General features: G+C 34.2%; 3 protein-coding genes across 8 annotated transcripts; 1 reads left to right on the top strand and 2 right to left on the bottom strand.

The window, feature by feature from the left end:
- Window positions 1–3,507: 3,507 nt before the first annotated feature.
- Window positions 3,508–6,949, bottom strand: LOC103833676. Of its 6 annotated transcripts, XR_004449853.1 has the most exons (5): window positions 6,808–6,949; window positions 6,622–6,654; window positions 4,324–6,266; window positions 3,973–4,093; window positions 3,508–3,896 (listed from the first exon to the last, which is right to left on the bottom strand). XR_004449853.1 is itself a non-coding variant. In XM_009109749.3 (3 exons), the coding sequence occupies exons 2-3, from the start codon at window positions 4,076–4,078 to the stop codon at window positions 3,757–3,759; spliced, it is 246 nt and encodes an 81-aa protein (XP_009107997.1). In that variant the 5' UTR covers window positions 4,079–4,093; window positions 4,324–4,571; the 3' UTR covers window positions 3,508–3,756. The 6 variants fall into 6 exon arrangements, 2 of the variants coding, with proteins under 2 accessions (XP_009107997.1, XP_033132298.1); XR_004449851.1 differs by having other exon boundaries at window positions 4,324–6,654; XR_004449850.1 differs by lacking the exons at window positions 6,622–6,654; window positions 6,808–6,949 and adding an exon at window positions 6,391–6,486.
- Window positions 6,950–8,597: 1,648 nt separating this feature from the next.
- On the top strand, window positions 8,598–18,284 carry LOC103833726. The gene is made up of 4 exons (XM_033278035.1): window positions 8,598–8,777; window positions 8,847–9,204; window positions 9,825–9,879; window positions 9,965–18,284. The coding sequence occupies exon 4, from the start codon at window positions 16,461–16,463 to the stop codon at window positions 18,282–18,284; it is 1,824 nt and encodes a 607-aa protein (XP_033133926.1). The 5' UTR covers window positions 8,598–8,777; window positions 8,847–9,204; window positions 9,825–9,879; window positions 9,965–16,460.
- Window positions 18,285–20,641: 2,357 nt separating this feature from the next.
- LOC103833725 lies at window positions 20,642–22,908 on the bottom strand. The gene is made up of 4 exons (XM_033278034.1): window positions 22,159–22,908; window positions 21,522–21,985; window positions 21,283–21,439; window positions 20,642–21,013 (listed from the first exon to the last, which is right to left on the bottom strand). The coding sequence occupies exons 1-4, from the start codon at window positions 22,906–22,908 to the stop codon at window positions 20,642–20,644; spliced, it is 1,743 nt and encodes a 580-aa protein (XP_033133925.1).
- Window positions 22,909–25,185: the final 2,277 nt, after the last annotated feature.

The following is a 25,185-nucleotide window of genomic DNA, read 5'->3' as shown; positions in this document are numbered from 1 at the left end:
ACTTAATCTCACTTGTTTCAACTTTTGGTTTTACTTAATCCTTGTTCCAACTTCTGGCTTAACTTAATCATGTGTTCGACTTTTTCGTATAAATAGGTCAGATATTGTGTTAGTTTCACTTTCTCAATTGTCTAACATACTAAAAATAATAGAAACTTTTTCGATAGATCAAACTACATGGTTGTTCAACTTCGCATAACTTAGAAAAACATAGCTTAGCAATAACAGTTAGTTATAGGAATTGGAATTCTCTTAAGAATTTCAATTACTTTTTGTACATCATAATTCCTACAACTAAAACGATGATAAGAAGAACACAACCTCCTGATATCTTTATCATGGGCATCTTTTTGGGACCTTCGCGGATATCTCCTTCATTCCTTATTGTTGCTTTGAGACTCTGAACTTCTTCTTCGAGCATTCGAACTTGGTAGTTCAGCTGTTGTTCTCATCGGTGAAGGCTTCGTCAACCCATTTGAAGACATGATTGTCGTTCTCGAGCTACAACATGATTTTTTTTCAAAACGAGTAAGCGTGATTCATAAGCGTTCGATATATAAACAACAAACGGATGTACCCTTTGTGAAGCCGCAAAGAGACACCGATAATACCGGCGATATGGGTTTGGATTGCTTCTGGAGATGATCTCGGTGACGCCCACCCCGCACCAACACCTACTAGGTATCCCCGGAGTTCGTATCCGTCTCCGACCACCGGTCGTGGAAGATGAAGCGGCGGACATCTCGGTTTTTGGGAGGGGAGGGAGTGACGAGGAGAGAGAGGAGAAAGATTAGGGAAGAGAGAGAAAATGAAGATAGCAAATGGGGAAAACCTAAAAAAAGGGTCTTTAATACTTCGATTGAACGATTGGGAAAAGCTGGGAAATTAGAAATTCGAAAAGCTGGGCGGGAAAATTAAGAATCCCACGGTTTTTTCTGTTGTAAGTTTCACCAAGTACTCAGTTTTACAGAAAGCGTCAAAGTTGCACTTTTTAATTATTTCTATTTATCTTAGTTATACTCGACTTGAATTAATGATTTTGTGGTTATACCAATGCAATTATGTTTCCTGAGTTCATTTCTCATATGATCATGTACATATAAACTTGATTTCGTGCCATAAAGAGTTATCAAATCTAACGAGGTTAGTTTCAGCGATAAAGCTATGACAACACGTTGTATTTCCTATATGATTGCTACCAAGCAATGAGATAGAATTTTAAGAATTTTAACAATTCTGATTAAATCATAATTAACATAGCACTAATAATAAACTACAATCGTATTACTTCCATGACTTATAAAATTAAATTACAAAGTTTAGAATTTACAATCATATTATTCAATTTACATAACGTAGTTATAACAGTTTCACTTAGTTATACAACACACAAATAAAATTTATTTCACCTCACAACGTTCTCATACGATAAAAACACCAAAACCGAAAGTGAAAGGCAAACACCAAAACCGAAAGTGAAAGGCAAACACCAAAACCGAAAGTGAAAGGCTTACAACCTAATCCACATCAAAACTGAAACCGAAAGGTTTACAACCTACTCTTCTTCTGTTTCTTGTGGGGATGTTCATCGTGCTCCAAACCTCTGCCCACATTATCTTCTTCTCCATATCCACTCTCACGCTCACAATAGTTCCTACTACAAGAGCTCTCTCCAACTCTCGACAGTTGCTCGGTTATTTGAACTATTTGCAATTCTTCGATGTCCTCCACATGCAAAATACTTCTTCTTTGCTCTCTATCAACTGATGTTAGATAAACCAACACATCTTCATCATCCAAAATTTACGATTGCCTCTTAGGTTCCACTACCAATGGAATGTAACCCAAATTGAGCCTCTTCGTAAACGGATCTATTCCCATCTTCCTGCATATCCTCTCTTTCAACAACGAATAAGTGATCTCCTCCAACGATGATGTCTTAAAGGATATAGCATACAAACGAGCATCGGTTGGAATCCATTCATAATCATCTTCATCCTTAGAATAATGTCCATCATAATCAAAGTGTATGTTCGTCGAAAATGGACACATTGTCTGCAATAAAAACATTTAACCACTTACAGTTATACTTGTTTATTCAGTTATACCATTCACGTTATACTTGGTTACACAGTTAAACCATTAAAGTTATACTTCGTTATACTTCGTTATACCATGTCACAGAGTTGTGTCAGTAACCAACCAATTAGTGATAAGCCAGAACGTCTAATCTTCGATTGAATCGTCATAATTCCCGACATTCAATCATTCCTTTCCGATCCTCGATTAGTTCATGAAACCCAAATGAATAAAAAAATTTCAATTAAAACTATAAATTTGGAGTCGAGTCTTCAATTCAAAACCAAATTGTTATCAGCTTTGATTCCCGACATTCAATTATACAGTTGTTGATTATCGAATTCCCTAACAAACAGACCATTCAAACTTTCCGATCGTCGATTAGTTCATACAAATACGAAATCTTCTATCTAATCGGAATCCCGTGAATAATGAGTTCGTCTATGGTGGATTCTATACATCGGTCTTAACGACGATTTGAGATACATACCCTGTATAATGGAATTAATAGCTCGATGATCCAGTATCCAAGCGAAGAGATCGTATTCCAAACGAATCACGAGAAGACGAGTACGAGGGAAGTATCGAGTGGGCTTCGAGTGAATCTTGTCGGGGGGGGGGGGGAGGGAGGGAGGAGGAAGAGGGAGAGAGAGAGAGTGGATACTCGATTAATTTATTCATTAAATCGGTCAGGGGTATTTTAGATATTAACCACATCCTCTAAGAGTATGAAAACAGATAAGAGTATGGCAGATCACATGAGAGTATGGTAGATCACTTTTTCCCTCATTAAGAGTACCTGAACACTTGACTCATTTTTAAATGGGTCTAGACAGGTATGAGTTCTAAATGGGGTGGATCGTAAGTGGGCTTGGCTTTAAATGGGATGGGTTTTACCATTTTAACATCCCTAGATCCGGACCATGTCTGGACTAATCTCCCCACTAGGAGGCAGCTTAAGTGATCTCAAACTGTTCTTGTTCTTTCGACACTACCTCCAAGATTCTTGCGTCAAGACCAGCGGGACGGGTACGATCTAGAAACGGAGTTATGTCCCCTATGGTTCCGTGTGTTACATAAGTGAGCCCATGATTTTACAACACATAGACATTGATTTACCGTCCATTATTAGCAGAGTGACGAGCTGCTATCCTGATGGAGAAGCCTTGGTTCGGGAACAATGTAACTTGCCGAGAAAGAACAGAGAGCGAGCGACGCGACATGCGAGGGGGAGGTAGTGGCGGAGGAGGAGGGTGGAGAGAGAGCGCTCTCGCTCTCGAGCTTGGGGAGGATTAGGGAGTTGGAAGGAGCTGCGTTGGTTGAGTTAGTTGCTGGGTTGACTCGGGAGGTTTTTGTTAAACTTTTATCGCCATTGATGAAGAAAGACTGACCTACCTTTCATAATTCATAGGCCACGAGAGATCTATGTGTTGCAAAATATATATATAACAAGTGGAGCAGAACATGATTCTGACATTAGACTCAAACAAGCTGTGTCCTATTAGCAAGTGGATGTGTTTGGTAAGTAAAAAGTACATCATTCTTGTTATTATCACACATATTTGTTACACTTGATTTTTCAGATATTGAACCTAACTAAGCATCAAACCAAATGAATATATGTCAAGAACACATGTTTCTTTTGTACTTTACTTTTATCAGACAAAACATATGCTTTCAATGGCCTTGCATGTCCAACATCTCATCAAGTTGTTTAATCCTCTCTAATCCTTCACTAATCAAATACCTGATCTTTGGCTTGTCATTGCACTCACTGTTCTTCTCCATCTCTTGCCTAATACTCTGTTTTAATTCCCCTATAGGCATGAATTAACAACCAAGCTTACTATCATCATCAAAGAGTTTCCAATGAATGAATACAAGAACACGAACCTCTAGCCTGAGGAGGAGCTCTGTGAGCTATCTTCAAAGCTTGCCTGTAAAGTTTAAGCACTCGAGCTCTAAGAATAAAGCTCTGCAAATCTAAGGCATTAACCATAACCGAAGAACCTCCCTGCGAAAATTAAAACAAAAACACTCATGTCATATGACTAAACTGGTCGGATTTGTTATAACTATTTTTTTTTCTAAAACCATTAACATCAACAGCTTTAATAACATCTAGATCTAAATCCAAAGATCGTAACTTTGACATTTTGAAATTCGAAAAGCTCTTCAAGGCAAGTAATCATAAGATGACTTCAAAACCCAGCAACAATGCGAATGAAAATGAAAACTGGTTACCTTTTAGAAGGCAGATAAGCTCTTCTTCGGAGATTGATGAAAGAGAAGTAGCTCGACTGTTTGGTGAAATGAGAGAACCTAACCCCTTTTTTTTTCTCTGGTATCATTTACCATCGCACCGGTTTATGTAATTTTATCCGGTTTATGTTATTTTATCCGGTTTATATTCAATGCAGACCGGATAGCAAACATGTTACGATTTGACCGATTAGACCACAGATACTGCTTGGATTAATCCGGGTTTTGCTGGATTGATGAAATTGAATTCGACCGGGCTCTCACAGACCAGATAACTGAACTGAAGCAGTTCCGACAAAAATATTAATGTAAAAATATTTTTTTTTCTTTTTTTCCGTCTATCTATCTATCTAATCTATTAAAAATGAAATTTATTAAAAATAAAATACAAATAAAAAACCCCCACTTCACCTCTAATATTACAAATTTATGCCACTGATATTCATGTCCGGTTCTGTGCATTTGTTCAGAATGCATTTGCACAGAACCCATTACATCATTTAAAATATTTTGGGCCAGATTAGCGTCCAAAATTATTTTTAAAAAAAATTCTTAAAAAAAAGCTCTAATTTTTGTTTTTTTTTTCTTTAAAAGGGCGCCAAATTTTTTTTTTCCACCTCAGGGTCCTACTTTTTGTTGAGAAGGGGCTGCTGATCTTTTAATTAATAACTAGATCTTGACCCGCGCTTCAAAAGCGCGGGTTTTCTTACAATAAATTTTTTAATATCAAAACATAGAATTTTATAAAATTATATGATTTATGAATTAATTTACTTAAAATTTTGTATGTATATTGTTATGTAACTCTCTCTTAAGTCCAAACATTTTATCTGGTTCGAATAAAAACCGATCCGAATCGGTTCAGATCCAAGTCTACGGCAAAGTATCTATTGGGTATATTTTAGACCGGCAGTGTCGGTGTAGGTTTGGATTCTATAGAGATCTGAACCGGTACCCTGAGTATCTAAAATGTATTGTGTATATTAAATATATTTTTCTGTTTCAAATATATCTTCGGTATCACGATTATTCTTTTGTGTTTCAGATTCGGTTTTCGGTTAATGTTTCAGATTTCAAATAAAATGTTAGATTTTTAGAAACATATTTCGTGTATACGCATAAAATTTGAATATAATTAAAAAAATTTAAAGTATTGTCATGTTTCTATACATTATGTTTTACATAAAAGTTTTCTATTCTCTATATAAAAAAATTTAGTTCAAATAATATGTTAATAAATATTGTAAATCAGTCTTTACTAGTATTATTATCCCGTGCTTAGCACAGGATCAATTTTTGCTTGCACTTAAATGATCTTTTTTTTTAAGATTACAATTAAAAGATATTTTTATTGTATGATTCCAATGTTGTTTTTCATTTTTGTTTTCATCAAAATTAAATATTATGTTAGTAACACACACCGGCATCTAAAATTAGAAGTGGATGCATTCAGACAAAGAGTTTGAAGCCTTATAAGAATTATTATGATTTTTCAGAGAGATAATATACATATTTAGAAGCAATTTTCATAGAAAGTTAAGATATATACAAACATGAATAAATGTAGTTAAAAATAAGTTTGATCTATTCAGCTTTATTTGTATTTTTTTTTTTGTAAATAAGTCTTCTTGAAAATATAAATCTCCTTATTTCTAATATAATGGAAAATAAAAAATGAAACTAAACATAAGAGACTCGATATATTTAGAATATTCAACTTGTATATAATAGACATGCTCTATTATAATTTTTAAAAAGATTTTTGAAACACTCAGATCATAACTTACAGATTTGTAAAAACTCAGCTGCATCAATACTCTTTTTCCCCGGTAGAGTGTTTGGTTTTTAATGTCTTTCCTTCTTTCGAAAGCTGTATCACATCTTTAGTATTGAGTATTGACTGATGGAATTTCTTCAAGTAAAGACTACAAAAATAAAATAGATATTTTTAAAGAAAAGCATAAGAAAAATAATCAGATAAGATCAGTTACAAAAAAAAAAGGAATCAGAGAAGATCTAAAACACCACTTGTTATCAGATTATGGACACCTGATTCTAGTCCTTTCGTTTGTTGTAGAAAAAAACTCATTCATTTTGTTTTGGCTTTTTTTTTACTGGATTGTATGTTGATCCAATAATGTTTTATTCTTGTTAAAACCAGTTTGTCTTCTTTTCTTCTCTCCTGTTTCTGTTGGACGTAGAGGTGTATACTTACATAAAATATTCTATTTTGCTCTCTCTATCTCAGATTTTCATATTTGAAAGAAAGAAGATACAAACCTGATTTCTTCTAATAAATCTTGCATGCGAAAGCTTGATACAAAAATATCATAGTGAAAAGGCATAGAAAAGAATGAGATCCAAAGAAATTGAACAACAAAAGGAGAGAAAATATGAGATAATACATCAAATATCAATTTATCTTGGAGAAGAAACGTTGTGTGGATTTGAGTAAAAGAAACTTACAATAACATTGCAGAAATATAAATGATGGAATGAAGGTAGTTATAAGAGAGATTGACGTGAATGGTGATCGTGGAGGTGTAGGCAAGAAGAGCTGTTGGAAAGAGATTATTGGATTGAAATGGATTGTTAAAAACGTGTGTTACTCTTCTTTTTTCCATTTTTATTTTTGCTTTCATTATTTTATAAACAATTTTTAACTTTTAAAATATGAAATAGGATCCATGTGTCACAATTTGATTGATAGAGTGACTTGTGCTTTAGTATATAAAGGATGTGGAGCGGATAAATAATCACCATAGGTAACAATATAAACTATATCTAAACATTATCTTTCTGGTATTTGAAAATAAATGCTACTATAATTATTTTCTGTTAATAAGCACAAAATCTGGTCGCAGAATCTTTTAGTTTGACACAAATATTAAATGTATTATGTGGAGTTTGATTAATTAAGGTGATAATAAAATATAACATTCTAATGAAAGAGTCCAACAACCTTTTATAAGTAGATTTTTAAAAACTGCTTCCCTTTTAATAGTATAGATTGTTTCTATATTTAAGCACTCATTAGTTAATACAATATCAATATTTAAAATAAAAAAAATATGCACTTGCCTAATTTATAGAATATTCTTTCTCTATATACTATCAAATAAATGGATACGTGTAAATTTAATCATAAATTCCAATTACATTTAAAACCAATATTTAACATGCATATTTATAAAGAACTAATCCTTTTCTTGGAAAAACTCTATTTGCTTATCAAATTAGACTTGCACGATTTTTTATTAATTACGTTAGCACATGTTTGTTATTATTATATCATAATTGCCCATTTATATTACTTATGTGATTAGGTGGATTTAGTACAATGGATTGTTATAAAGCTCCAAAATGTATATATAATTTAAAATAATAAAGCAATTGACCTATTTTATCTAATATAGTTTAAAATGTAATATATTGCACAAAGTAGTTATTTTTAAGAAAATATATATAATAAATGTGTATAATTTTATAACAAAATATCATCTAATACCCCTATTTATATTATCCATTAACAACTAAAAATGTATATTCTAAATAAAATGAATTATCATAATAAATAAATGATATATAACCAAACAAATAAATGATAATTCACCATTATTGTTATATATATATACAAACAACTAAAACAAATGACAATTCAAAAAAATAAATAAACTTGATTCATATAAACTATAAAATTATATTAAACATTTATTAAATATTGGTAAGTGGTAAAAATATATACGATTGATAAATCATATTTGAAAGTTTTTTAACAACAATTTTAAAATATACCCGCACAAGCGTGCGGGTCAGAACCTAGTCTATATCATTAAAATTGAAGAACATTTGAAGATTGTTTGGAAACATAGATATCATTATTAATGAAAATTATTTGGAAACATGGATATCAATATAAAAAATGTATAATGTCTTTTTAATAATTTCATCAATTATATTACATTAACAATACATCACATCATTAATTAAATTTATCATAACAATATATCAAATCATTAATTATATTACCCTAAAAGTAATAATGCAGATTTTTTTATTTAATATTTAATCAAAATTAACTTTGTGCAAATCTATATCATTAAAATTGACGTACAATTGATGATTGTTTGGAAACATAGATAGCATTATAAATAAAAATTGTTTGGAAATATGGATATGATTATAAAAATGAAGTATAATATCTTTTAAATAATTTTATTAATTATATTACCTTAACAATACATCATTAACTATATTAGTGCTGTTCGTTTGGTTGCCGCAGGTACCGGCGGCAGCGGCAGCGTCAACATTCGGCGTCAACTCTTGTTCGTTTCGTTGACGCAGGCAGCTGCGTCTGACGCTGCGTTCGAACGCCGCGTCCTGCGGCTGACGCCGATAAAACCAGCGGTCGCGACATAAAACCTGCGGCCAATAAGGTAATTTACTATTTTACCCTTACTATGTTTTAGTATTTACAAAAAAACCTAAACCTAAATTTGACGCAGTCGGGGAAAGTTTGACGCAGCTCCATCTCTATCTTTCTCTCTCGATCTCCATTCTAGAACCAGTGAAGACCTCGAGAGCTCTCTCCATCTCGTGCTCTCTCCATCTCAAGCTCTCTCTCCATCTCGAGCTCCCTCCATCTCAAGCTCTCTCTCCATCTCGAGCTCTCTTCATCTCGGGCTCTCTCTCCGTCACGAGCTGTCTCCATCTCAGGCTCTCTGGCTCTCTCTCCGTCACGATCTGTCTCCATCTCGGGCTGTCTCTCTTCTCCGAAGAAAACCCATCTCCGATCTCATCTCGAAGCTCTCTTCTCCGAGCTCATCTCATCTCCAAGCTCTCTCTTCTCCTTTTCTCGTTGAGGTACGTTTGATGCTAGTGAAATAGAGTTTCAACATTCTGATTATTGAATCTCTGATGATTGTTTGATTCCATTGCTGTAACTAGGAATCATAGTGAAATAGGCCTAGCTGTAACTCCCTTTCTTTGCCTTCATGGTTCCATTGCTGGTCTGTTCTTTTAATATAAACGATGGGTTGTCTTCTGAGTGTAGCTTTTGGGGTTTCTAAATTTAAAGTGCAGGCTACAAAAATATCCTATTGTAGTTAGTACGTATTGGTTTACGAGTCTGCACTCATGGGGAAGCTTAAAGGGTTGCTTCTTGGTATTAAATTGTTTTAAGAAGTTAACATATGTCGAGTCAAGTAGAAGTTAAATTGTTTCTGTTTCCTGGAACATTGTTGGAACGTTGTTTGGTCTTATTTGGAGAAAGTAGACGGCTTGACTTGATTTTTCATTTTTTTAATAATTTGTGTGTGTTTAGAGAACACTCAACGTATGCTTCAAACTGTGGATTGTGAATGATTTTTATTTATGCTTTTCTTCCATATTTGTTTAAAATTTATAAAGTATTTATTGATCATAAGATCTTATGTGTTTTGATTCATTGATCATAAGCTCCATTTCTCTGCATCTTTTTGCAGGCTCTCTCATCTCAGGCTCCATTGATCTCAGGCTTGCTCAGACCTAGTGGAAAAGGTGACTAACAAGTGCAAATATATTTTACTACTTGTTCCAAAACGTGAACACATTGCTTATTCTCTTTTTTTTTTTTTTTTTGCAGACTCAGATCTTCTCAAGCTCACTCTCTCAAGCTCAGACCCTCTCAAACTCACTCTCTACAGTACAAAGAAAGCTTGATGAAGTCTTGAGTGCTCTTCTCAAGTTTGCAGAGGATACACTAAAACCAGAAGAAGGCGAGTTTGCAAGAGTGAGTCCTGTTTTGAGAAACGATGATCGGTATTGGCCTCAGTTCAGAGATTGTATTGGAGCACTTGATGGAACTCATATCCCGGATATTTTTTGTTATTATTTAGTCAACATTAATTTTGTGCAAATTATAAAAACAAAAAATGTAAAATAACCGAGTTTTGCGTATAGTTAATAGTTCAGTTTAATCTGTTTTACTAAAACTTTCTTTTATCTAATTTCCAATCGGTGAAAAATTACGTATCCAAACACATAACTCAAATAAGAGGTTTAGTTGTAGTACTTAGGGATCGAATTCACAGGGAGCTAAGGCACACAATAGATTTATCTAGTTATGTAGTTAATCTAGGTTGAATGGTTTAAATGTAAAATAGCAAGGATGAAAAAGTAATTGTTCGATTAATTGATTGGGTTTTAAGACAAATAAGGGGAACTTTAGACTTAGGGTTTATATTCAGACAATCAGGATTATAGAGATATAGACTACTAAGCATATATGGATATTGTAGAACTCAAACAAATAAGAATAGTCGATCAACTTTTGTATATTTAGACTACCTATTGCCGGATCTAGGACCTCAGCTGTCGCTTGTTGGTCCTGAGAAAGTTTTGATCGATTCCAACAAAAAGGTGTCGATCGATACACCTTTTAGGCCATTGATCGATGCAACTAATGAGTTGTCGATCGACGTTCCTTCCAGGGAGCGTTACACACTGGTTTGACGTGTTCACTAGGTTAAACTAAATCAGCTTCCGTTTGTTTCTAGCAATTCTAGCACAACATAAACTATTTCAGACAAGGAACCAAACTTCCGAATGCGCCCTAATGTCTATAGGTAAGGTCCTAGGTAGCTACTTTAGAACACAAGCATTAAGAATAGTTTATTTGATTAATATCCTCACACTTAGCAATTTTGTATTTTGGGCTATTTTCTCATGAATATATGAACCCAAAATCTAACAAGAGGAACTACTCAGACATGGCTAAGCAATTCATAACAACAACATAAAAAAATGCATAAAATAGAATAGAATAAAGAAACTAGAGTTCCAATCCCAAATCTCTGAAGGAGTTCTTGGATCCTATCTCCAAACCTAAGACTCTAAGTATTTTTCTGTATGAAAAGTAGAAAGTATGAAAGCGTGTATTTTCTAGAAGAATGCCAAAGCACATAAATATTAGGTTAAAACTCGTCAGGGGTAATCCGGTAATACTTGTGAGACTTGCGCTTTAACTCAGCTAGAACCCAATCTGTCTTCTGCGCGCTTCGCCGTCGATCAACACCACAGGGTGTGTGTCGATCGATTGTTGCCTTCGCCCATTCGCCCATCGATCGATATTCATGGTCGATGGTCAACTTCGGGCCTTTGTCATTTTCTCTCCAAGGCTTGTGACAAAGACCTATAATTGATTATAAAGAAACACATCATCATGTGGTGGAAGCATCAATTTTCAAGTTTCTCTAGTCAGGCAAGAATTGAAAGCCACTGGAAAATGATAATTATGTCAATGATTCAAAAGTATACAAACTGAAAGAAGGAGTAAACCCCATAAGGATTGGATTGCTAGAAGAAGTAAGTGCTCGTTCTCAAGAATATTAATGCACGAGTGTATTGAACATATAAAAGAAATAATTCTTGGTCATGAAGTACCATGATTGGAAATTTACTTATTTATAACATGATTAAGAGATGGGATTTCGTATGACAAGAAGAGTGGTCATCCTAGTAAATTTTCTAAGAAGAAAGAGAATAATTCGTATGTACAATACAAGTTTAAAAGAGTGTCTAAAAAGAAATTTGGACGTGGAATCCAAATAAACCAAAATATGATCTTTTGTGTGAAAGTATGTTATGGACAAAAAAAGTCTTATGGTCTAAGAGATTATCACTAAGGATATGCATATATTAACTCTTAAAAAGATTATATATATGACGAGAATACATCTCCCAAATATGATTCTTCCAGGGGGAGAATATGATGATGTGTGTGGTTGTACTCTTTTTCCTTGTCATTGGATTGGTCTCATTGGGTTTTCCATGTCAAAGTTTTAACGAGACAACAAAGAACACGCAAATGATAGACACTTTAAGAGGAATGTTATCACTTAAGTGATAAAGATCTATCAATATTCCAATGTATTTTCGAGATTTAGAGAAGCAGAAGAGAATGATCAAGATCAAGCATACTTGATGAAAAATCAAGGCATGAACACATTCTATTCACGAGACAGAGTCGAAGGTCAAAAGTTTGCCAATCAAAAGAGACCTTGTAGATGGAATTAAAATATTAAATCGGTGTCCAAAGAAAGATCTTTGAGTCTATTTTAATCTCCAATTGGGATCAAGTCATTATCGATGAGAGAACTCGAGATATGCTTGTTTTCGTGAGACATGTACAAGTTGTATCAGAATACCTAATTTCGACTGATATCCCAAATATTTCTCGATATTCCCATTTTACCAGAGCTAGACCGGTGCCTAACATGGATGTTATCTTTGATTTTCAAATGGTTTGAAGTCATTTTGTCCTACGGTCATCAAGATATAAGTTTTAGCGAGAAGTGTCAAATCTGCCAAGAGAAGTGGACCGGCCCAAGACAAAGACTAAGAAGAAGTCAGTTTATCAGATGGGATTGTATCGTCTCAGATATCTCAAGTTATGTTCTCATCAGAGGGAGTAGATGCGTGCTGCACTCTTTTTTTCTTAACCATGGTTTTTCCTTCTGGGTTTTCTTGGTAAAGTTTTTAATGAAGCAACATCTTATGCGCTTTAAGAAGTATTTTTGTATAATGGACATCCAATGAGGAGTGTTACGAACTATTACGTGGATGTTCATATAGGTCCATAAACTCATATTCTAGAGATTTTAAACCCTAGCATTGTATTTATATATATATATATATATATATTGTTATCTATGGAATAAGAATAAGATTAACTAATTTCTTTTTTTTTTCTTGTTTCACAACAAATTGTATTTTTTAGTTTAAGGAATTCAATATTTTCAGCCAAAAAAAATAAATATTTTAATGGATATTAGGGTGTGATCAAACGTGACACGGTACCACAAGCGCACAAAACTTGCATGCTAATCAATCTTCGAAACATTATCATTATATCTGTTTGCGTATATATGTTATCCCACAAACAAGATTGGAGATGATTACATGTCATACCCACCATCTGCAATTGATTTTATATCTTGTGTGTTGTAAGTTGTAACCACATTATTATTGGTTAAATATCATTTTCCCATAATTTTCCGAAGAACATGCTCAATTATTGATATATGGATTGTTTGTGCTATATATGGACCAAAGCAATAGTGAGTTACATATACTAATTATAATAAGAATCTTCAAGTAGTTTATATATGCCCCTATCTTCATTTTTAAGGCATCTTTCGAATCAATTTATGTATATATACATAAAGTGATATTGAGTAGATAATATTTACTCTTCAATATCCAGTATAAAAATTATATCATCGCGTCTATCTCCTAAAACACTATTTTTCCTAAATCTTCATTGTTTTCTTTAGACTATACAGATAACCTGAAATGAAAAATAGTCTAAATAGAACAATCAAGATTTAGGGAAAATAGTGTTTTAGAAGATAGGCTCAATGATTTTTTTTTTTTTTTTTGGATATGGAGATAGGTTTTATTTACCATATTAATCCCCATAACAATGAATTTTAATTATGAGGATTAATAGAGTAAATAATACCTATCCCATAAATCAAGAAAATAATTTTATTGATTATCAATTATCAATTTGAAATAACAATGAGTTTAAGAGTGGGGATTCATATAGTAAATAAAACCTAATTAATAATGATGACACCCACATGCAAATGATGTATATAAGGTCAGCTCCCTCCAGAACATATACAGGTGAGTTTCTACCATATTCAATACCTCAAGACTTTCTCATTCTTCTTTGATTGGTTAACGATTGCTAAAATTGACCTTTTCCTATATATATCCATATATGTTATATGTGTTCCGTGTTTGTTAGTTGTTCGTTATTAGCAGGTCAATATTTTAGTAGATTTTTGAAAATTGTACAATTGTTATCTATGGTGTTCTTTGTAAATTTAACATACTTATTATTTTTTGCCGAATTTTGTTTGTTATTCCAAAAATGTTCTTAACGAACTCAGACGTAAAACAAAAAAACACATCCTTAGAAGATCGCAATACAACATAAAGACTTTATTGTGGACGTGATTGATGTGGTTGGGGTACAAAAAATATAAAATTTCTAGCACATTTAACATGGATATGATACGGTAAATATGTCAAATATCTTAACTTGATAAACATACATAGTGTTTCATAATATAAAAGATTTAAGAACTACAGATATTACAAAAGCATACATAATGTTTGAGAAAGGATGTATGGACATGCGTGATGTGGACATGTTATTTGTGTTGTAACACTAAAAATAGAATTCGTCTTTTATGAAAAATGAGTTAATAAAAAACAAATTTCAGAATAAACAAATTTATCTACTAAAAGTAGAATTCATCTTCTACAGAAAATGGGTTAGTAAAAACGAATTACAGAATAAACAAGTCTATAAACAAGTATATCTACTTATGATGCAATACCTATAATAATATTAAAATAATAGATAAAGTCGACAAACAATTTTGACAAAAGAAAACATATGTAACTTTTTTATATATATGCTGAATGTAGAAGTTGGCAGACATTTGAACACTGTGGACCATTAGTGATTGGGTGTACATATGGTAATGGAATCACTATATTATCTAAAAGAAAAGATAAAAAATGAAAAAGACAGATTGCTTCCTTACATAGTTGGTGTCTTTTCTTAAACATGAATGGTATTCTTTTTTTTTCTTTTTTTGAGAACTACATAGTTGGTGTTGGTGATAACGTTTTATATATTTCATGTCATTTAATTGTCACAACCACGAATCTTGATTCTCCTTTTGTAAGTTCTTTTCTTTTGACTTAACAGGCTGCTTTGTTAAGTAAGTTCTGAAATTAACCCAACCAAAAAACTAATGGGAAAACTGTTTTTTTAGAGCAAAAAAATAGTAACTATGTCCCTTTATACTAATCTATATTTTGTGTCATATTTTTCTATAATACCCTTTAATATTTATGAAAATAATTTTAATAAATAGTTTTACAAACAAAAAAAATTTGGAAAAATAGTAACATTTGTTAAAATACCTATATGAACTTAATGGTATATTTTCCAGTTATAAAAAAAGTTAAAATTATAAATTTCAGATTATGTTCTAAAAAAGGTAGAAATGACATTCTACGAAGTAGAAAACGAAATCTACTTTTTTCATTGAATCTACAATGTTTAGAATACGTGATCTACGTAAATAGGAGTATTCTACAAATATGTAGAATACACATTCCGTGTTTAACCTACCATTTTAAAATTCTTAGAAATCGAAATCTACACATTAATCTAATTCTAAAACATGTAGAAACCGACTTCTACAGATTTACTATAAATCTAAAACATGTAGAAATCAAATTCTAAACATTACTATAATTCTAAAAAACTGTAGAAACTGATTTCTACATATTAGTTGTATTCTACGGATAAGAAATCAGTTCCTAAAAATATGAAAACAGAATATTTGAAAATATTCACTTTTATATTTTTTTTTTTAAATCGATTTAAAAAAAAAACGAAAAAGGAACAAAAAAAGCGACAAAAAAACCTTGGCAACCTTCTTCGCCGTCTTCTATATTCCATTGATTGTTCATAAAATTTTCACAAAATTTTCACATTATTTCTACCATGATTCATGTCTATGCTTCATGTGGTGTTTGGGAATTGGTTGTATCTTCAGGTTGGAGTTTTAATATTGATAAAAAGAAAGGGGGGAAGGTTACTTGCTTTGGAATTGAAGTCTTCTCTGGAAGAGTTACAGAAAAACGTTATAGAGGATTTTGGTTTTGAAGAAACAGATGCTGATTTGGAGTTGAGTTACCTTCCTATTGGATTGATCAATTCATCAAAATGTCCACCAGTGATCATTGGAAACTCAAGGCAAGTTCAAAATTTTCTAGGGTTTTGTAAGAAGCATCAGTCAACTCAATTGTGTGTCAGCTATAAAGCAAAGCAAGGAAATCCAAATAAGATCGAGATTGATCTTAATAAGATGCCAACTGATGCAAGTACTAGTGAAGAGGACAAGCGAAATCGTTGTGACATTGAGACCGCTTCAAATATTGTTAAGGGGGCTAAGCATAACGAGAAGAGGAAAGGGAAGATGAAGTAAAGTGAAGTTGATGGAGATGATTATGATGCTGACAAGCAAAACGAGAAGAAGAAAGGAAAAATGAAGCAAGACGAGGTTGAAGGAGATGATTATGATGCTGACAAGATCAATTCTGAAAAAGAAAACAGAGAAAAATTGGCAAAGAGTCAGGTGGTCGAATTGGTTAAGACGGGAGATCTTTTCCTCAACAAAACAGTTTTGAAAGCGAGGTTTGAGTTATGTGCAATGAAGCATAACTTTCACTACACAGTTACCAACTCCAATAAATCAGTTTGGTGTATTAGATGCATTGATAAGGTGTGCTTTTGGGGTGCTCGAGCTGAGTGTTTGAAGGGCTCCATATATTTTATTATTAAGAAGTATGTCGGTGTACATTCCTGCGCACCTTCAAACAAAACCAGTGCCGGAAGGACAGCTTCAGCGAAAACGATAGGCAGTCTGATAATGCATAAATATGAAGGTATCAAGGAAGGGCCTAAAGCAAAAGATATTGTTCAGATTATGCGTAATGATTATGGATGTGAGATCTCTGATTCTTTAGCATGGGATTCCCGTGAATATGCAGTCAACGCTGTTAGAGGTATTCCAGAGGAAAGTTATGGGAAAATACCAAAATATTTGCACATGCTGCGAGAGGCCAATCCGGGTACACATTCCTCTTACAAGACTGACGTCGATTGTAGATTTCGATATCTGTTTATAGCGTTTGGTCAATCGATCAGAGGCTTTAACACAGTCATGAGGCGTGTCATTGTTGTCGATGGAACATTCTTGAAGAGTAAATTCAAAGGAGTGCTACTGGTTGCAACTGCTATAGATAGAAATTCAAATTTATATCCTATTGCATTTGGGATAGTAGACTCTAAGAATGAGCAGTCTTGGGAATGGTTTATGAGAGAATTAAAAGTTGTTGTTTCTGATGATAATGGTTTGGCTTTTATTTCGGATAGACAAGTGTCAATAGCGAAGGCACTGGAGAAAGTGTATCCGCTAGCGAGACATTGTATTTGTATTCATCATTTGTTGAATAATGTGATATCATATTTCAAGGGGAAGGGATTATCTGGGTTGATTTCTAAGGCTTCAAAGGCTTATAGAGTGGTTGATTTCAAGAAGACGTTTGCTCATGTTTGCAATATCAGTCCAGCAATTGGAAATTATCTTATGGAAACATATGTCAAAAAGTGGGCTAGATGTCAATTTCATGGATACAGGTATGACATTAGGACAAACAATCCTGCAGAATCGATAAATTCTGCGTTGCGTTCGCCGAGAAAGTTTCCCGTAATTCCTTTGTTGGACAGTATTAGAGAAATGCTGACACGCTGGTTTTTTAAGCGTAAGAAGTTGATTTCAAAGCACACCCACCGTTTGACCATAGATGTGGAGGAAAAGATTGATAGGAGAATTGGAAAGGGGAAAACTTTCGGAGTTTACCCTGTAACCGATAGCCAGCTGCTTGTTAAAGGCGATACAATTGACTGCTTTGTTGATTTGGACAAACGGACTTGTTCTTGTGGGAAGTACGACCTCTTGAAAATCCCTTGTAGACACACAATAAAAGCTGGTTTCTTTGTTGGTAGAGAACCATATACATTGACTGATTTTTTGTATACCACGGGAGCTTGGAGAGAAGCTTATCAAGAAAGCATAAATCCCATTTCAGTTCCTGAAGATGGTTGGTCTGTCCCACAAGTTGTGGAAAATTCTGAAGTGCTACCGCCTGAGACAAGAAGATCTCTTGGAAGAAATAGAAAACGCAGATATGAAACTGTTGAAGACAAAATCCGATCATCACAAGGATCACAGGGGGGTCAGTCTCGTAAGTGCAATAGATGTGGTCTTGGTGGTCATAAAAGAGCAACTTGCAAGATGCCAATATAGTGGATTTGTTTGTTGTGTTCTTCACAATTTAGTGAAAGTTTTCCAGACTTCATTTGCTTGATTTCTAGTAACTTTGTTTCTGTTTGTGATAACTTTGTTTCAGTTTTTCTGATTATATTTGCTTGAATTTTAGTAACAACGTGTGGACCGATCGATCTGTATATTGAACGGTCGATCCATCGGTCGATCCTGATCAATATGCAAAACAAACAAAAACACGGACAATCTTTTGATCGACCTGGTACAATTCTCTTGATCGGCAAAGCTCGATCTCGTACCGACCGATCGATCGAAAATATGGATTGATCGATCGGAAATTGGATCGATCGATTGACAGTTTGGAACGATCGATCCCATACTCTAATACATCTTATTTGAACCGAATTTAACTCAGCAAAATACAGAGAATATGATAAAAACCTCCATTTATCTTCTCCTACATGACTACACTTAATATAATGATAACTTACTATAGGTTATATAATTAATAAAAGTTATAATTCAAACTGGACTAATAAAACATGCAAACAATCCAGATCCGAATTCGAAATGCGCAGAAAATTAAAAAAACCGGTGGAATACAATGGAAAGATATAACTGATACTGATCATTGGTGGTCGTCAGGACTGCAGCTCCTACTCTGTCCTGGTGCTCGTCTGCTCCTATGGAGGCGTGAACCGCGCTCTTCATCGGTTGCTTCATCAGATGGTTCATTTCCTGCGTCGTCTCTAGTTATACCAGCTGCCTCTGAAGTCTTTGGAGCGCGGCAGCAGGAAGGAATAGGTGGACATCTAATCTTTGCAAGTGCACCCCACACAGTCTGCATCATCGTCGAGAGCTTGACTAATGTATCGGCAGTCCATGCGAACTGCTGCTGCTGTGTACCATCTAATGGTGGTGCTCCAGAATCAAACTGACCAGTATATGGTGGTAACAAATACTCCATAGAAGGGTTTGGAGTATGATTGACTGAGATATCCGGGATGGTGTCATCCTCACATTCTGTCTGCGCAGGACCAGAAGAAGAAGAACCACGACGACGTTTTGAAGCTGGTGGAGGAGGCGTGTAAAGAACTTCAGCAGGAGGCATGAACTCCATGTTCTCCACAGACGTCAGAGATGCGATAGCGGGTTGTGGAAGCTTGCAATGAAGGATTGTCCCATCAGGCATGGTAAAACGGTAAATTTTACCAGAATGAAGGATCTTGGTGTTTAGGAAGAACTGGGCATCAAATATGTCAATCGTATCCACACAAGGAGTATCCAAAAGATCAATATCATGGTGCATGAAGATCCGAGTAAGTAGACTGCCAATAGACTCATCCAAAGGCTTCCTGTCAAGAGGACGAAGACCCCTAAACTTCCTTTCAAACAACTTCTGAGCAAACAATGCTCCCATGTTTACCGAAAGCTCTGCTGGAGGTTCATCTGCAACACCATACGTCAGCCTGAGAGCTAATGGCAGCCCGTAGTGAATAAGCTGCGCTTCATCTTCAGTAACTGATCCTGCTTCTGATTTTCCAAGTAGAAGATGACTCAGATATTTTGCTACCACTCGCAAGACCGGGTTTCTGAGCATTGCAAGTTTAGCTTCCCGAGATACATAAGAACTGTCTGCAATCTGGCTCCACAACAAGTAAGCACAAGGGAACTTGGGCAAAGAGCATGCCTCATGTCGGGTCTCAAATCCGAATAGTATACACAGCTCGTGTATAGACATCTCATAAAGCAGTCCTCTACATAGGAATGTAAGTTTACCTTCGCTAGCAACTTTGTTTACCTCAGACTTGTAGTGCAACTCAACTGAAGAGAGAAACTGTATAACCAAGTCTGGATATAAGGGTTGTGGATTGTAGCCAAGAGTCCCAAGTCCCATGTTTTTCCACATCTTTTTGACATCCCGCACAATTCCCAACTCCTTTGTAGTGTAATCGCAGATGAACTTTGTTGGTTTAAATCTCATCCGCTGCAAACCATTGTAGAGAATGCAGTGGTAATCACTCCAACCAGCATAGTAATCGCGGTGTGTGTAGGATGCAAGTTCTCTCAGCTCCTTCTTACTTGAGATATGTCGGTTATGAATTGTAGGGAGTTTAGAGAATGGAGTCAATGGGTCACGAGGCCAAGGGGCTGCTTCCCGAGGCTCATCACTTTCGGGCTGCGCTGAGGTCGAAGCAGCTGTTGTGTCACGTGTCTGTGTTGCCGCCGGTGCTGTTTCCTTGGTCTTTTTCGATACTCCTTTTATCACCATTTTCTGCACACAACCCTTAACAAATGAGTTCTCAAAGGTAAAACTGAGTAAATTGAAATCTGTAGGATGATATATACAAAGGAATAACATACGTTCGTGTATCTTGTCAGTCCTGCATCTTCTTAAAATCTGTAGGATGCACAAACACCAAGCAGCGGTCAGGGAAATCTTCGCCGTCTAGCTCTATATCTCGGTCATCTAATCGGACCGCTGGCTTCTTCAATGATTTTAGAAGTTCCAATGAATCTGTTGGCTTCTTCAATGATTTTGGAAGTTCCAACCAATCCAATGAATCTTCGACTTTAGCTTGAGAAGGATTCAAACCTTTCACAAATGTGTCTAATGGAAGGTTCTTCTTGCAACTTTCCAAAAACTCTTGTGTACCCATACGAAGATCACTAGCTGATGATTGAGTAACTTTTGCACGAGGTAAATTGACACACGAATCAGCAGTCTTTAACTCTTGGTTTTTTACAGCCTGTTGACAAACACGTACAATTACAAATTACACATACAAATTTCAAGTTCAAAATAGAGAATAGACATAACCGACAAGTTCGAAATCCATAATAAACATACAAACTTCCAAATACATATTACATTAAATATAGTCATTACATAAACGACAAGTTTCAAATACATATTACCGCCTCATTCCAAGTTCTAACAACCTAGCTTCAAAGACCTACATTCCATCGCCTAGTTCCAAGCTTTCAACAACTTTTAACTCTTTCTCTTAGTAGTTACCTTTTTCTTTGATGGAGCAGTGCCTTTTTTGCTGGTGCTAGGACCACTGTTGATTTTGGTCATGCTAGGACCGCTTGCTTGATCACTCTTTCCCACCAATTCAGTCACCACTAAAGTTGTCCTGAGCTGTGTAACCTCAGCCTCAATTTTCCCCAATCTGTCGGTTACAACTGTCTCAAATTGCTCAGTTGTCCGAAGCTGTCCTGAGTTGTGTAACCTCGGTCGCAATCTTACCCAACCTGTCCGAGAACTGCTGACATAATTTCTCCCCAAAAGTAGTAAAAGAAGCTTGTACCAGATCCTCCAAGAAATTTTTCATATATGTGTCAATATTTCCTTTTGATGAAGCAGCTAGGTGGCACAAAACATTCTTCTTCCTTGACTCTGCTCCTCGGTCTGCATGCTTTCTCTTGTTTCTTCCCGAAACATCAGCTGTGCCATCAACATTCCCTGCAACATGACTATTTTCACCTCTCTCAGTATCAGCTGTTTGATCCTCTCTTTTCTCTTCGCCAAATTCCTCAAATTCAGAGTTCGTAGCTTCTTTTATTCCCCAAACATGATTGTTCCAATCATGTTTACTATTGATCATATCCAAAATGCGATCTACTCTTTCGTCTTTCTTCTCATCCTTCTGTAAAAAATCAGTTGCCAAAAGGACCACTCCATTTATAGGAGATTCCATGAATGAATGCAAAATCCCCTACAAACAATCAAATTATTAGTAAAGTGAACAAGACAATAAATATCTTAATTTGAAAAATATATGCATACATTTTCTGGGAATAAGTTCTCAACGCCAGTGATATCTTCATAAGAACATTTTGCACATCCTCTCCAATTACCACACAGTAGACCTGTAAAATTTTTACTTACTTTTGTGCCACAAATCTCTCCTAAAGCAGGAACAGCTTCCATTATCCAAATTTGGAAACCAAACAAGAATCCTTCCATCAGATACCCCTTTTTCTGCTTTAATTTATGCCTTGTTTTATCAATTTGCTTCAGAAGGAAATCAAACGAATACAGACCCCATGGGTAATTCCGAAGCTTCTCCAAATCCATCGCCAACTTCATGTACAGATGCGGGATATTCACCTTCTCATCCTTCCCCATCACCACACCCATAATAACGCAAAGATATATCAGTCTCACCCTATCAACCCAAGTCCAGGTATTGCTCTCTTCCAAATGCTTCTTTTTTATGATCTGCAAATTTATTTTTCCATTTGTCTTTATCTGCTTGCTCCAAAAACCATCATCATCTTTCCATGTCACTAACCCACTGTTATTCTCTCGCTTCACTTTCAGACCAGTGACAGCATGATACTCTTGCAATCCAAAACGCAGAGGTCTCCTAGCGAAAGTGAACCACTTCTCATGTCTCTTGCTTGTCATCAACTCCTTACACAAGAAAGAGTGTACCAACCTCGCCGAAAACTTCAGATCATTCTTCTGGATAACCATAATCTGTGAAAAATTGGGATCTTTCATAACTTCATCGAATTCTGGTTCCAGTTTTTCTTTCAGCAACTCGAGAAGTTTTAGTCGGCAGCTGTTATTAATCTTCTTAACCTGAGGTTCCAATCCCTCACCGTATAAACGATTAGGCAACTCCAACTCCATACCTGAAAATTGAAAACAATACAACATATATCTATTAATAACAAATATCACAGCTCAGTTAAATAATGTCTCTTAATACTTTATCAATAACCAATGTCAAAGAATTAGCATTCTCACTGTATTAATTTCAATTTTATGGTGTTTTAATTTTTTTTTTTAAAAACAAAACCTAAAATTCTTATATCTATCCCAAAATATGATTTAAGCCATGATTGTGTACAAAATCTTCTCTAATCATCACCTTAACACATGATTGAAGCCTAAATATCCTAACTAACTCAAAAAAATTACTTTTTACCTTTCTATTTTCAAACTCCAAAAAGAAGTGGAGATAGATTTTCATACCTTTGCAGAACGAACTAAAGAGTGATAGATTCGTAAAAAGCACACGAAATCGTATGAGTTAGGCCAAATAATCGTCCAAATCAGAGAATTGAGTGAGTTAGGGTTAATGAACTTGGGTGAGAATTTGATTTTCTCCCCCTTTGTTCGTGAATGGGAAATTATGGGTTTTATCCCAGAGAAATCGAGCTTAAAGAGTTGAAATCATGCTTGGTCGGTTCAAATCAAGTGGGAATCAACCCGGATATAATCATACAAAACCAAAAAAAATCGATTTGGGATTCTTTCCTGGGCACGGGATCGATCGATCTATCCTTACAGATCGGTCGATTTGTAAGGAATCGACCTTCGCCGATCGAGTGAAATAGACCAGGTCGATCAGTATATATTTCGCGTTTTTTTTTGTTCTGAATAATGATCGGGATCGATCGATCCACTCTAACTTGTAAAGCGGGATCGATCTATCCCGCTTGTCGAACTCAATATTTATCTTTTTAAAAAAATTACAATTTTAAGGGTATTACAGCAATTTTGGAAAAAATTAGTTTAATAGGACATAAAGTAGTATAGATTAGTATAAAGGGACATAGTTTCCATTTTTTTGCTCTTAAAAAACAGATTTCCCAAAACTAATCTAATTATGTAACTTTTTTTTGGGGTCAAAATCTAATTATGTAACTCTGTCTTTGTTCTTGTAGCTTAGCGGCGGCTAATAAATTTTTTTATTATATTATGTAGTTTATAAATATAAAAATAGATCAAACATCATTACTTTTTATATAGTTTTAACAATTAGTTACGGTAATAATTATTTGTAATATTATGTAGATTATTTGGTAAGTTATATTAACTTTTTATAGACTTATTTTTTTCTTTTCAAATCTAACTAAAATAAATAAAAATTGTAAATTATCGAACATTCAATTTATAACATTTTTAAAGATTTCATCAATGATCGACACATAAGAAAAAATCTCTTAAGTAAATTCTCAATTAATATATAGTAGGATAGTAGGATAAAATTTTAAAATAGATTGTATAAATTAACTTATAAGCTTTTATAGATGACTTACAAATTTTTATAATAATTTAAATATATAATAAGCCAAGATAAATAATTTTATAAATGTTTTTGTAATTTTATAAAACATATTATGTGAATTTTATAAGACGTTAATAGTTATTATAATAGTTTATATAAAATATAATGTTTTAAATAAGAATATAAAATCATTATATTGATTTATATATACTGTTTGTTGTTTATTATTTTATGTATTTTATAAATATAAAAAGTTGATCAACATTATTACTCTTTCGATAATTTTAACAATTATTTACCATAAATAATATTATGTAGATTATTTGGCTAGTGGTATTAATTGGTTACAAACTTACCTTTTTATCTAATTAAAATAAAGAAAAATTAAAAATTATCGACCAATCAAATTATAATAATTTTGTAAGAGTTCACTTATAATCGACACGTAAGCAAAATAAAAAAAAAGTGACTTCTCAATTAATATATAGTAGGATATTACATGTTTGTCTAAGTTAATATTTAGAGAGAAGTCAGAGCAAGAACGAGTTGGTAGAGAGAGAAGCTTAAGAAGAGAGATCGAACGAGGAGGAGCTAAAGATTTCTTCGCCAGAAACGCTAGGAAGTCCAGAGTCTTCGAATCCTAGAGATTCAGCTAAGGTGAGGATGTGATTCGTGGCAATCCAATTAGTATTGTTTTTCCTGGTTGCAATCATTAGGATTCGAATTATGCTTGAATTGGATGTGTTTATGGAAAGTTCGTTCATCGTGTTCTTAGGAAAATGTATGATAGAAATTGTTTATGGAAACTTCGGTCATCTTGCTCTTAAGTAATGTATTATAGTATTTTTTTTATGGAAAGTTTGTTCGTTCTGTTCTTAGGAAAAGCATACTAG

This window comes from Brassica rapa, chromosome A08 (genome assembly GCF_000309985.2).
Source record: "Brassica rapa cultivar Chiifu-401-42 chromosome A08, CAAS_Brap_v3.01, whole genome shotgun sequence".
NCBI lineage: Eukaryota > Viridiplantae > Streptophyta > Magnoliopsida > Brassicales > Brassicaceae > Brassica > Brassica rapa.
The sequence above is the reverse complement of the archived record's forward strand: the minus strand, read 5'-3'. Positions and strand labels throughout refer to the sequence as shown.

What these genes read in the sequence shown, in the direction of transcription:
- LOC103833726 (XM_033278035.1), top strand. Translation starts at nt 16,461, where the DNA reads ATGAAGCAAGACGAGGTTGAAGGAGATGATTATGATGCTGACAAGATC.
- LOC103833676 (XM_033276407.1), bottom strand. Translation starts at nt 4,271, where the DNA reads ATGATTACTTGCCTTGAAGAGCTTTTCGAATTTCAAAATGTCAAA. An exon ending in TCGAATTTCAAAATGTCAAA is followed by an intron (nt 4,094 to 4,226) that starts GTTACGATCTTT and finishes TAATTTTCGCAG; the next exon opens with GGAGGTTCTTCGGTTATGGT. An exon ending in AGCTCCTCCTCAGGCTAGAG is followed by an intron (nt 3,897 to 3,972) that starts GTTCGTGTTCTT and finishes TCATGCCTATAG; the next exon opens with GGGAATTAAAACAGAGTATT.
- LOC103833725 (XM_033278034.1), bottom strand. Translation starts at nt 22,908, where the DNA reads ATGGAGTTGGAGTTGCCTAATCGTTTATACGGTGAGGGATTGGAACCT. An exon ending in GAGAGATTTGTGGCACAAAA is followed by an intron (nt 21,986 to 22,158) that starts GTAAGTAAAAAT and finishes GATTGTTTGTAG; the next exon opens with GGGATTTTGCATTCATTCAT. An exon ending in TGTCAGCAGTTCTCGGACAG is followed by an intron (nt 21,440 to 21,521) that starts GTTGGGTAAGAT and finishes TGTAACCGACAG; the next exon opens with ATTGGGGAAAATTGAGGCTG.